At 40.3% G+C, this 14,338-nt stretch overlaps 3 protein-coding genes across 3 annotated transcripts in view; 2 read left to right on the top strand and 1 right to left on the bottom strand.

Moving 5' to 3' along the window:
• Positions 1–14,338, bottom strand: part of LOC129238953 (putative uncharacterized protein DDB_G0271606) — a 29,476-nt gene that overhangs the window by 4,546 nt on the left and 10,592 nt on the right. The gene's annotated exons all lie outside the window — the stretch shown is intronic.
• LOC129238954 (uncharacterized) lies at positions 3,477–4,577 on the top strand. The gene is made up of 2 exons (XM_054874202.1): positions 3,477–3,646; positions 3,711–4,577. Exons 1-2 carry the CDS (start codon positions 3,545–3,547, stop codon positions 4,362–4,364), a joined length of 756 nt encoding a protein of 251 aa, XP_054730177.1. The 5' UTR covers positions 3,477–3,544; the 3' UTR covers positions 4,365–4,577.
• LOC129238955 (uncharacterized) lies at positions 8,869–10,006 on the top strand. Its single transcript, XM_054874203.1, has 2 exons — positions 8,869–9,169; positions 9,268–10,006. The coding sequence occupies exons 1-2, from the start codon at positions 9,047–9,049 to the stop codon at positions 9,682–9,684; spliced, it is 540 nt and encodes a 179-aa protein (XP_054730178.1). The 5' UTR covers positions 8,869–9,046; the 3' UTR covers positions 9,685–10,006.

Here is a 14,338-nt window from a genome sequence, read left to right on the forward strand (position 1 = left end):
TCAAAAACTGGAATGCTGATAAGACATATTCAGCAAAAATAATGCAGTACCTCCGATATGTGGAGTGGATGGCTGAAGAGTAGGAACTTTTGTGTAAGAAGGCCCTAACTGTTTGACTCACGATGATATCAGACGGGACCAAGTCGGTACTAACAAATTTGATATCGCATTCTTCCGATATTCCTTTTGCTTCAAAAGGCGGAGCAGTTGAGACTATTGATGACATAGGTAAAACTTCCACATGTCAAAAGGAGAGGTCGCAGGAACAAATTGAGGTCAATAGACAAAAATGCGGCACAGATAGAGACATAAGAGGACGAGCCTATGGCAGGAAGCTGGATACATATATGCTAGATGCAGATGCAGGTCAATAGAACTGGTCCACTTTGCCATTCTGGCCTCGCCCAAAGTAATGCAGAAAGTAGTTCCGGGTAGGGAGTCTCCTCAGAAGAGGAGAAGGGATTGTTTTATTGGTCACATCACTCAACGATAAAGGTCGCTGTAAGAAGGCAATTTAAACCCGACCTCGCCCAACAAAAAAAAGGCGTAATCAAATTATAATCAAGAATCTTATAAGTCTGCCTAAGTACAAACTGAGAATACTTACTGGCATTCTCATAGGTCACTGCACATTGCATTTTGTCGTTTTGAATGCGATGCCATAGCGAGAAGAAGAAGTAGATATTTCGGCCTGATTGGTCTAGAAGAAAAACATGCACAGAACGAACAGCTTCATATTAAATTTATTAAAGGAACTGGGTTGAAGGAGCTTTCGACAATGCTACCTTTGACTCCTTGTGCTCTTCTATCAGAAGTTATGGAGTAGAAGAAATCATTGTCAGATGGATCCACTCTATGCTACCCAAAAGAGTGCTTACCATGGATAGAGAAAGCGATGAAGATGTCATGGTTGAGGTTAAAAAGGGTTGCCCACAAGGCGGTATACTCTCTCCCCTTCTCTGGTGCTTCGTGGTGGACTCTCTTCTAAGGGATCTGCAGGAAATTGGACACTTGCAAGCCCACGCGTACGATGTGTGCGTATTAATCTCAGGACGATCGCTTGAAGATATATGCAATAAAATGCAGGTAGCTCTAAATAAGATTAAGCACTGGTGCGAATTGCATGGTCTTTCGGTGAATCCTACAAAAAGTACCTTAGTGCTTTTCACTAGGATACGCAATATGAAGGCCTGTTAATATCCACATTGAATGGGGTAACACTGCAGCTGTCTTCTGATATTAAATATTTACGAGTAGTCCTAGATAGTAAGCTTAACTGGAAGAAGCACGTCGAGCAAAAGGTCTCTTGAACACTAAAAGTCTTCTGGCAGTGTAAGAGAACCTTTGGCAAAACATGGAATCTAAGACCCTCGATAGTACACTGGCTGTACATCACCCTGAATAGACCCATTATTACATTCTCTGTCGTATGGTGGAAGGCTACATTGGTTAATTCCAGAGTAAAACTCCTTAACAGGCTACAGAGAAGTGTGTGCTTGGTGGAATGAGTATGACATCTGGTATGCCCTTAATGCCATTCTGAACTTGCAGCATCTAGATCTTCAAATTCGAAAGAAAGCAATGAAGGCGGCGTACAGGCTCAAGTTAAACGGAGTCTAGGGAAATGAAGTAAGCACTGGGCAGTGTCAGATATACCACCAGTTGTCGGATCGGTGCACACTGTTCTGGATGCCAGTGGACAATCGGGTGCCTGTCGTTAGCTTCGGTAGGAAGTATGATGTTTTGATCACAGATAGAGATCAATGATTAAGTCCAGATAACCTATTAACGGGATATCAGCACACTTTATGTACCGACGGATCCAAAACCAGTGATGGAAGCGGATCTGGACGGTACTTAGACGAAGACATTAAGTACTCCTATGCCACAGGACAGATGCCACGGTATTCCTTACGAAAGTCTATGCCATCTTGAACGTAGCATACTGGATAAGAAGAGAAAAAGTGGCGGGGTAGTAGTGTTGGAATTTTTAGTGACAGTAAAGCTGCACTAGCCCACGCTGCTCTTCGAAGTTAGTCGGTGAATGTAAGACAAAACTGAACAGTGTTGCTCAGCACAACAAAGTTAGACTTATTTGGGTCCCTGGACATTGTGATATTACAGGGAACGAGTTAGCTGATAAATAGGCAAATGAAGGCTCTGCAAGTATGCCACTAGCCCCTGAACTCTTTCTAGGTGTAAATTCTGCATCGATTTAACTATGGATTGACGACTTCATGAGGTCTACCCATAGAAGGCGTTGGTCTGGGTTGAACTCGTGCAGAGTAGCCAAGTGCTTTGTGAAAGAAACAAACAGGAAAATAGCGACTTTTCTCCTAAAACTCAGCAGAAAGGACCTGAGAGTACGGATGGGTGTAATCACACAGCACAACATCTGTGGTCAGCATATGGCTGCCATGGGAGTCGTTGACAGCCCGATATGCCTATCCTCTCTTGAGGAGGACGACACTGCATATCATTTTCTCTGTAGCTGCCCTGCATTTTCCAGAATCAGACTTAGGAATTAGGTTACGATATACTGAGTATGGATAAAGTTCATACTCTTCCTCTTCCGGATCTCTTAAAATTCATAAATGAATCCAAGAGGTTTGCGGAAGAGTGACCTCAAACTAATTTATCCGTTTTAACCATCCACCTTTTATCTTTCCTATCTCCTTTCTTTCCACTGAAATTTATGCAGGTGTAGAACAATGGTCTCCTGACTGAGTGGACTTGTCCAACCCCCCACAAATCTTATCTAATCTAATCTAAAAGGGAACTGGGTTTCAATGAGGCCCTGTCATGTGTAGAGAGCACTAAAGGCCCTATGGTCGAAGTGCAAGTCTCGTCTTTTTCACTTCATTTCACTCATTTAATTTCAACTCATCTAAGCTCTTCAAGGCTGTCCGATGCATTGGAATAGCAAAGGTTAAACAAATCTACTTTCTGGACCCTCTATGTGGATGTGTGAGACAGCCAACTTTATACGCTTTACATATTTTTTATTGGTTTATATGGGTGTATCGGCTTTATGCAGAAGTACAAATATCTTCCAACAGAATTGTGTAACTGAAATTTGCATGACAAATGCGCTGATTATATTGCAGATATATTAAAAACATTGTTGACATTTCGAATAAAAGGCAAAATTAAAGCGAAAACATTTTTTATCTACTGTAAATATTTTATTTGCATTATGTAAAGGCGCTGCAGATAAATATTGTGGTGTCGAAGCGCGAGTGTTAATTCTTTGAATTGTTGCGTGTCAGACACAATCGGACACTCGGCTTCAGATCAGCAATTAACTAAAGCAGAAGAGATGAAGCGATAACATTTGACACTGGCTCCACAGCGCCAGCAGCCGATGTGCACAAAGAAATGCACGCAAATTTAATTGCACTTTGAGTAAAAAATATATTAAGCCAAAACGAATTGTAAGTCACAAACTTTAAATTCATAAATAAATGTAACAAACATCAGTCGGACTGGAGCAGCCAGGGTGCGTTAATGCCAAAGGATTCTATGCTCAAAAAGCCATTTCAAAATGAGTGGAAAACGGGCGATGTGTCTACGAAGCAGCATTACGCGCATTTGCATATGGAGCTGTTTGGCACAATTATTGGCAGCAGCACCAAGCCAGCCAGAAGTAAGCGCAGGATAATCAAAGGATAATAACATTTAACAACTAAAATGCATCTTCTTCTTAACAGGATTTCTTCGATCAAGCCGCAGCTAGCGCTTTAGGTGTAGCCTTGCAAGTGGCGGAATTCTTTCAGAATGGCGCAGCAGTGCGCAAGAATTTAGACTTTCAGCTGCCGGGCGTGCGCATGCAGTCGAAAACGGAGTTCGGAATGGGAGAAGCAATCATACGACGCAGCGACAGTAGCGAAGAGGATTCGGATGAGTATCGGCGTAAACGTTCGGCCGATAGCGACGAGTTGTCAGCCGGACCAAGAACATCATTCATGCAAATTATGCGCAAGGTAAATGCGCCCTGTCATGCTGGTGGCGGCGCCGCGGATGGCGGTGGCGCAGACGGCGACGGTGATGAAATCATCGATGAAGCACGTCGGCGTATGGCACGAATGAGAGCACGCAAGGCGGCAGCCGCCAAGAAAGCAAAAAAGAGTACCAATTCAAAGTCGAAAAGTGGTAGACGTCGTCGTCGCCGACGCCAAACTGAAATTGACGATTTGGTGCGCGTAGACGAGAGTGAGCGCGCAGAGTTGGAGAACGCATTTCGGACGCATATGCAGCAATTCACTGAGCAAATTAATCGGGTATATGAAAATATTGCAGCTACAGTGATGGACATGATGAAGCGGATGGATGAGAGCTTCAACGCGGATGATGATGGCGAGTAGGGGAATTTCTAAGGGAAATGTAACGATGTAAGAGCAGGATGGTGGCTAGGAGTATTCAACATACTGTAAATGCATACAAACGCATAAAATTACTTGATTGGAAGCTAACTCGCATATTATAGTAGGAAATATTATGGTAGAAAAATGCACATTTAAAAAAATTACAAAAACCAACTTAGCTAAATATATAAATAAATAAGGAGGCTAGAAGTATTTTTACCGTGTTGTTATTGTAGAGGGTGGTTCAATTTCAAGGGCCGATGTTAAATGTGAACCACACCTAAACGTGAAGCTTTTCTGTATTTGATGTGACATTTTTCAATTTCAGACTAACTCAATTTGAACCATGGAAAGATACACAATCGAACAACGCGTTAAAGTTATTCAGGCTTATTATGAAAACGGGCGTTCAAATTAATGCATTTTCGTGCACTTCGTGATTTTTTTCACCTCAGTGGATTCGTCAATAAGCAGAATTGCCACATTTGAGCGAATGATAATCCAAGAGTGATTGCCCTTGAAAAACCAATGCACCCACAAAGAGTGATTGTTTGGTGCGGTTTATGGGCCGGCGGCATCATTGGGCCGTATTTTTTCCAAAATGAGACCGCTCAGGCAGTTACTGTGAATAGTGTTCGATGATATCGTGAGATGATAACGAACTTTTTATGGTCCGAATTGGAAGATATGGATGTGGACGATATGTGGTTTCAACAGGATAGTGCCACTTGTCACACAGCTAACGAAACAATGGCTCTTTTGCGTGAAAAATTTGATGACCGAATAATCTCACGTCGCGGCGATGTCAATTGGCCGCCAAGATCATGTGATTTGACACCGTTGGACTTCTTTCTTTGGGGTTATTTGAAAGAAAAGATGTACGTCAATAAGCCAGCAACAATTCAAGAGCTAAAGGATGAGATAATTCGGCACATTAACGGCATAGAACCTCAATTATGCCTCAGCGTCATCGAAAATTTGGACCATCGGCTGGAGGTGTGCCGCCGAGGCCGCAGCGGCTATTTGGCTGATACTTTGCTTCGTACGTAATTGAGCTATACTAATATTATCAGAGTAAAGAAAAACGACAATAATTTCTTTAAAAAATTGTATTTTATTCAAAATCAACACCGGCCCTTGAAACTTAGCCAACCTTTATAACAAAAGAATAAGGAATTTTTAAAAATCAGAATTAAAGAAGTTAACTTTTTGAAATTGAAAGAAATCAAACAATTTGAAATCGAACGAAATGACTAGCCAAGGAATAGTAAGACATTACAACAACATTATGACATTAAGCAACATTACATGAATCATACTGAAATGGCATGAAGTGAGGTGACATTACGCGGCATAAGATGATGTTACATGACAGAAAATAAAATAAGAAAGAAAGGCGGAAGAAATGGCTTATTATGACATGGCGGTAGATGACGTTACATGGCGTGAAATTATATGAAGTGAAGTGAAATGACATAACATAACATAGCATGACATTGCAACGCATGAACTACAATTAAATGAAATCACATAGCTATGCATAACATAGCACTACATGGCATTAATAACTTTATGACGTGAAGCGAAATAAAATGACATAACATGGCGTAGCATGACATAACATAGCATAAGAGAAATTGCGCAAAATAAGGCATTACATGACATGAAATTACAAGAAGTGATGTGAATCCACCCAACATAGCATAATATGGCATTGCATGGCATGAACTGTAATGAAATGGAATCACAGCATGGCACAACATGGCATAATGTGACATTAGGCGATATGAAAGAAATGGGACATGACATAAAATTATATGAAATGAAATGAAATGACTCAACATAGCATAACATGCATAGCATTACATGGCATGAAGCAAAAAGAAATGAAATCACATAGCACGGCATAATACATCATTACATGGCATGACGTGAAGTAAAGTAAAATGACATAACATGACATAAGGGGACATAAAGGGGACACAGCATGGCATAACATGGCATAAGCTGACGTTAAATGACATGAAAGAAATGGGCCGAAATAGGACAGTACATGAAATGAATGACACAACATAGCATAGCATAGCATAACTTGGCATTACATGGCATGGACCAAAATGAAATGAAATCACATAGCATGGTATAATATACTATCATTACATGGCATGGCGTGAAGTGAAGTAAAATGACATAAGTTGACATAAGGGGACATAAAGGGGACACAGCATGGCATAACATGGCATAAGCTGACGTTAAATGATATGAAAGAAATGGGTCGAAATATGACAAAACATGAAATGAATGACACAACATAGCATAACATGACATTACATGCATGAAGCAAAATGAAATGAAATCACATGGTATGGCATAATATACTATCATTACATGGCATGGCGTAAAGTGAAATAAAATGACACAACATGACATAAGGTGACGTTACATGGCAAGAAGTGAGGTAAAATGACTTAGTATCGCATAATATGACATTACATGGTATGAACTAAAATGAAAAAGAAATCACATAGCATTGCATGACATGACATAATATGACATAACACGACATAAAATGAAATCAAATGAAGTAAAATGACATAACATGATGTAATATGATAGTATATGGTATGAAATAATATTAAATAACGTGAGATGACATAATATCGCATAATATGACATAACATGACATAAAATGAAATAAAATGACATAGCATGGCATAACAATATAGCATTACCCGAAATGAAATAATATGGGACAAAATGGAATCAAATGACATAACATGGCATTGCATGACAATATGAAATAGGGAAAGATTAAATGAAACAAATTAATATTAAATGAAATGACGTGACATGGAATGAAATAAAGCGAAATATAATAATATATTTTAATAGAGTAGCATAGCATGGCATATATGACATTGCATCATAAAACAAAATGTAGTGCGCTGAAATTAAATAGGGCAAAATGATGCACCAGTAAAGGAAATAGGGCAAAATGATGTAAATTGAATGGCATGACATAACATGGTATAATATGACATGAAGTGAAACGAAACAAAACAAAATGAAATGAAATAAAATTAATTCTGCGATGACGTTGCATTTTCACATTTTCCTAAATGCTTTGGAGGTTGGCTAAGAGTGACGGTAAAGAGTGACTTATATAAAGTGAATGATCGCTCCGTTATTTCAAGATCTTCCAGTATCATTCTGTCGCACCACACAGGCCAAAGTCCTCCTTCCAAAAACATACCACACAAAGCTAAGTCTCTAGCGAGCACAAAAGATCATGAGACCGAAGTGCAAATCTCGAAGTAATTTAACCTAAGTCTCTAGCCCGAGACAATCGTTTAGGAAAATAAATGCGGCTGAGTAAGCCAACAATGGGGGTTCAATGACGATTGCCCAAACTGGCCAGTAAGTTGGATATGATAGTTTTTTGCCTATCAGAGAAGTTTAGTGCTTCGCTTCCCGTTCTAAGACGAATATTTACACCTGAGAGATAGTGAATGTACTGTCAAAAGAGAATAAGAGTAGATAAGAAATAGAATAAGATAAGTTAAAAAAGCTAAAAGTTTAAATGCGGAGGTCCATCGGAGACCCAACTGCGTAAGCAGCAAAGGTGCCAGGTGAGAAACTCTGCCAACCAGTCACTGTGCTACTCTGATCGTTGAGAAGTAACGCACCAACTTTGTCTGCGCAGCACGAACACAGAAGCTTGAATATTGAGGCGTTTTGCTTTTTCTAGAATCCTCCACGGCTATTATTGCGCTTCTCTGACCTTTGAGAGATGAATGGGTAAAGCGACTTCAGACACATTAGCCTAGAAACTTGTATGGGGAGGCCTATAAGTCGGCAGCCATCCACAGTATTTCATTGTTTATCCGAGAGGCGAAGTGGTTTCACCACATTGAGAAGTAGAGCGGGAATTCTAGTCCAAATTAGTGGTACCACAATGCGCCTGCAGCCCTAAGTGGGTCTCCCCTACAAACCTAAGGAGAGAGGCACCCACCGTAACCTAACCCAACCTATGATTGAGTTGAGGACTGAGCCCACAAGGCCCACCTTAAATCTTGAACTAAAAAAATGTGTTTGTAAAAAGGAAATGGGCATGTAGCCCTAAGTGGGTTTCCCCTACAAACTTAAGGAGAGAGGCAGCCATCGTAACCTAACCCACTAACTAAGCCCACAAGGCCCACCTTAAATCTTGAACTAAAAAATGTGCTTGTAAAGAGGAAATTTTGATCGAAATCTGAAAAGTGATTATATTTCCCTCCATTTTGAACCTATATGCTTCTTCTTATCATTATTTTACTTTTCATGTTGCCCCACAAATCTATAAAAATTGTCTGCTTCCGTATTAATTTCCGCCAATTTACAGCTAATTTTCATGTTACACGAAATAGCAACCAAACGAACAACAAAAACGAGATAAACATCTTTTTCGTGCGCTTTATATAAAGCTTTTATTAGAATTCTTCTGATTTGGAGCTCTAAACCCGCAGCACAGCTATTTTTATTCAGCTCAACCATTTCGTACAATTCAGGGTGAGAGAGACTCGCCTCTGCGTTGGTAATTGAATTTCCTGCACCATTTAGCGGCGCTTTGTGTCTCGTGTCGGAAGTCGACAAAATCCATTGGTAGCCACATACTTCTTAAATAAAATTATTCAACGTGTAAAATGGAACAAAAGCAATTGAATTTTCTACGCATTTCCTTTGCCGCTTTAAGTTTCCTTTTGTATTTAAAAGCTGCAACTGCAACAGTGCCGACAGGCGTCAAGCTGAGGCAACGAACTCATGCGGTAAGTGGTCAGTCACTAGTGGACAAAAAAAACTAGCAAAAAAATAAAAAAAAAAAATATGTGAAAATAAGAACTCCAACGAAAAATACTAATTTCAGTTTGCAACGTGGAACGCGAAACTCCAACCACCGCAGGAGCTGCGCCGGCTGCCTTCAAACGCTTTATTAACACCAATCGACCAGCTGGCTGAGTCTCCTTTGCGCCATACTCATGCGCGTCTCACGCGTGCCGCTAACGATGGTGAAGAAGGTGTTGATGACGATAATTACGATTATAATAACGATTACAATGGCGACATTCTACCCTGGAACGAGCAACAGCTCGCGGTTTCGCGCCGCGATGGCAATGAGGTTGAAGGCGGTGTGGATTTCCAATGGATCAGCGATAGTTTTGGACCAATGTGGGAATCTTTGATTGAATTGCTGAAGCAACTCGTTAATGCTGTGTGGCAATTTTTCACGGCAGACGAGAATGATGATGAAGGTAGTGATGAGAATGGGGATGGAACTATGTAGCGAATAGCAGCTATGTATGCACGTAGGTGCCGCTATTCGCAAGCTAATGACCCTGGAATGGAAAGTTTTGTGCGTGGGACAGCATCGCCAATGAGTAATGGCGGTATTTTGAGTTGATTTTAATCCTTTAATTAGTTTAAGCTCCATGGCGTATACTTGTAAACTTTTAGTACTTTGAGATGATTATCAGTGAATTTTTGAATTATTGGAGTTGGTTGCTACGCAGAGGCGGAAAAGTTTGTGAGGTTGAATTTGTGTAAACGAGTTTTGTGTTGTAAATTTGTATTGAAATAAAAATAAAAATGGAAATACAATAAAATTAGAGCAGAGCTTCTTTAGGTTAGGTGTCGTTGCCCCCAAAAATAATGAAACTTGAGAATAATTTTACATTATTAGATGATACTCCACCGCTTCGACCACGTACAGCCTGAAGTGAGGAGAATATTGCGGCTGTAAATGAGAGTTTTGCCGAAGATCAGGAAGAATCAATTCGGCGCCGATCTCAACAACTTGGCCTATATTATGGCACTACCTGGGCGATGTTACGTAAAGATCTTGGTTTAGAAGCGTATAAAATACAGGTAGTCCAAAACTTGAAGCAGGCCGATCTTCTAAACCGTCATTATTTCAGTCGTTGAGTACTTGAAAACTTGCCGAAAATCCTCATTTTGGGCTTTGCTCTGCGCTGAGGCCCATTTTTGGCTTACGGGCTACCTCAATAAGCAAAATTGCCGTATTTGTGCAGAAGAGCAACCCGAACCCATTCAAGAAGAGCGGCCGTTGTTTTTAACGTGAGTACTTATCGATGACGGTCCGACACCACGGTGCACAATGGATCAAAACAATGCGTTGATCAGCGCCCTAAAAACGCAAAAAGCATTTAGCGGTACCAAATTGGCAGTGCGGAATGGACAGACTAACCACCTTGGTGGGGCTCGCAGCCAATCTAAACCACTGCCGTACTAAGCGTCCGGCACCCTGTTGCAATGCAACTCCACATCGAGCTAAAAATGCTCTACCCGCATTTGGGTGTTTATACCACAACCACCATGATACTGCCCGAAGGGCCTACCTCAAGAACAGGTCGGAGCAAGCCCCGAGGGCTCCTGTTCCCCGTGATACCAGATTTAAGTCTCCGGTCAGACTTTGTAGCCAACACTACTAGCAGTTGAGCTTCCATACAGCTCTGGACTGGTGGCCATACTCCAAATCCCTATTTAAGAACAGCCATCATATCCATTGAAGACAATCGTTTGGTGCGACCTTTGAGCTGGAGAAATCAGCTGACCATATTTCTTCAGAAACGAGGCTGGCGTCAATGTAACAGTGAATGGCGAAGGTTATCACGTCATGATGAACGACTTTTTGATGCCGGAAATTGAAGCCCGTGGACTCCACAACAGCAACCTATCGATTCCAGTGAGACGACGCTACTTGCCACTCAGCCCGTGAAACGATGAATTTACTGCATCGTCGTTTCGGTGAGCACTTTATCTCTCGTCTCGGACCAATGGATTGGCCACCAAGATCGCGTGATATCACAACCTTGGCCTTTTATTCGTGGGATATGTAAAGTCTAAATGCTTTGCGGAAAAACCAGCTTCGATTGAGGCATTCGAAGTCAACATTCAGCCAATTCAAGCTTTTTACGAGTTACCAACCGAAGTCCGCCAGTGAGTCATTCAAAATTGGTGTTTAGGGATGACCGAATTACGGAGCAGTTGCGGCCAACATTTAAAAGGGATTATTTTAAAAAGTTAAATCCCGTGAATGGTTCTACACAAAAATAATAAAGACTGCCCAATCAATTTGAATTTTCGTTGTTTTATTTCAACTTAAAATCTGATGACTCTAAATTGATCACCCTTTAGTTATACTTATGGCTATATGTGCAGACGTGTATATTTTATTTATATATGCGTATGGTATAATTATTCTACAACAATTCAAAAGGAAAAAGAGTTGAAACACCAAGAAAAAAAAAACAAACAGAATAAGAAAAAAAACCAAAAAAATGCCAAAAAAAAGGAAAAGAAGTTGGAACACCAAAAAGAAATCCCAAAAAACGCCAAAAAAAATGATGGTAATATTATAAGCACTTAAAGAGTTTAGTATTTGCATTTGAGCGAAAACAGTTCATATTTTTATAAAAAATTCATGCGAAGTATTTTTTTTTTAATTTACTCAAATAATTGTTTGTTTCACTTTTTACTGATGGCGCTACGTTTTTAAGGACATTAGCTAAAAAAAACTCAACTTTCAAAACTCAAAATCGACACTCTCTCAGACGCAGGCACATACGAGGAATGCTTGTACCGATTTTGGTTCAAAATTTATCAAACCGATTTTAATAATTCTTTTTACAACCAAACTAATTTGCGACAAATTTTTCTTTTAATTATTCATTAAATTTTCCAACGATGAAAACTTGGTTTCAGGTTTACCTTTTTGCTCGTATGAAAGTAAGGCAGCAAACGACTTTTCGCCACTGTCAAGTTGCCGAAGAAGCTGAGGCCAATTTCAAAATCGGCCTATGGAAATTGGTTTGAAGAATGGGAGTAGTGTTAGTGTGCGCTCATGGCAGGGTAATCCTTTGAAGGAAGGATTATTCAATTAGTATAATGAAAATAAATAAGCTTAGATTGCTATCAGTTAAAAAACTTATTTTATTTTTTATGAAAAAAAGCTCATTGCTTGCGGCAACCTCGAAACTTGCATCAACCTGCAATTAGGCTGCATTACATGCAAGAATCGAGTTTCTTCTGCAGTTGAAAAAATTTATTCGAACTTCGGAGCCAATGAAAAACTATCATTTTCTGAAGCCTCTTAACCACTTGCTGTGCCATTTTGCTCGACAAAACTCGGGTCCAAGTGTTACGCGTTAACGCATCGTAAACAGATCATAATAATAAAAACTACTTTCTGACGCCAATTAGGAGACTCCTGACTAACTCTGTTGGCGTACAGATAGAAACAACCCAGGCTCTCGATGTTTATGTTTGACCCGACGATCCATTCACGAACCTGGCTAGTCATATTCATGTTTGGACCAAAATTTTCATCACGAGTCAGACTCGTTAAATCACGGCAAGGGGTTAACATGCTAAAATCAAATCGAAACTCAGAACAGCCATGGTGTGTAAGGTCATCCAGGTATTCCGGCTTCAAAGTGCAAAACAGTGACTTATAAAACTTGGCTATATTTGAGGTTAGTTACAGTATGAAATACATATTTTTTAAAGGCTTTAGCAATATCTTAAAACATATTTAATCTCTTTTGAAAGTCCCTCTTTACACAACAAAAATCTGTTTTCATCTCTGAGATATCGTCTTTGAATTTGCAGCACTTGACAGACACGACATATTTTGAAATTAGTTAGCAGCATATAAATAATAAAATGTACACGCGTGCATATCAGGTGGCATCATCCTCCATATAAAAAAGGTACTTATATTTTTCATCGGAGTTACAGTTATTTAAATTTATTTATTTTTTTTTTTTTTAAACTTTGAGTAAAGTATTTTGGAGAAATACTAAGATGGAGTTCAGTTGTCTGCCAAGCGATCAACCGAATCGATCAAACCAGTGCCCAGGTAAAACGGTGGCACAAGTCGTTCAAGGAAGGCCGGGAGGACGTCGAAAACGAACAGCGACCTGGAAGGCCTTCGACGACGCAAACAGACGAAGATGTGAAAAGGGTTTGTGAATTTTTGAACATTGACCGTCGTGCACGTCGAAATCCAAGGTCAAAACCATGCTGATCATCTTTTTCGACTCTCGAGGCATCGTCGACAAGGAGTTTGTACCTCCAGGAAGCACTGTAAACGCGGCATTTTCGCCACTGCAAAATCCGAACACACTTTTAAAACAGCTTTCCCACGCGGAGCGATGTTGACTGCACCGCTATTGTCAGCGAACTGGGACCGGTTTCTTATGGAAGGGGAAGGTCCAACGATCATTTTCCCCCACCAGCCGATTAGGTTGATCGCTTGGCAGACGCTCCGCATGGGAAGGCTCATTACTTTTCAATCAAACCCTGTATGTGCCGTTTATGGTGACGAAGCCTAAAAAGAACGGCAGTGTCAAAATTGGTTTGCCAAATTTCGTTCTCGTGATTTTTCACGGAGATGAGAAACGCTCTGGCCGTTCAGTTGAAGTCGGATCGTCACAGTACAGCACGTGAGATTGCAGAAAAGGGTTCCTCACGAACTGAAAGAAACGCATTTAACAGCTGCGATTTGCTAAAGAAACGTAACGAAAATGATCCATTTTTAAAACGACTGATAACTGCGGAAAAGATCGTGGAGCAGGCCAGGTGGAGCAACTCTACTTTGAACTCTTACCACCCAACCGAACGATCGATTCTGATGTCTGCATTGAACAACTAACGAAATTAAACAATGCAGTTGAAAAAAAGCAGCCCGAATAGACAAATCGAAAAAGTATTTTATTCCATCATGACAATGGTCACCCACATCTTTGGCCACTCGGCAAAAATTATTGGAGCTTGGTTGGGATGTGTTGCCACATCCACCATATAGTCTTGACCTTGCGCACCCTGACTACTTTTTGTTTCGATCTTTACAAAACTCCTTGAATGGTAAAGATTTCACTAATGATGATGATGTCAAATCGTACCTGATTCAGTTTTTT

This window comes from Anastrepha obliqua, chromosome 2, assembly GCF_027943255.1.
Source record: "Anastrepha obliqua isolate idAnaObli1 chromosome 2, idAnaObli1_1.0, whole genome shotgun sequence".
In the NCBI taxonomy this organism is placed as follows: Eukaryota; Metazoa; Arthropoda; class Insecta; order Diptera; family Tephritidae; genus Anastrepha; species Anastrepha obliqua.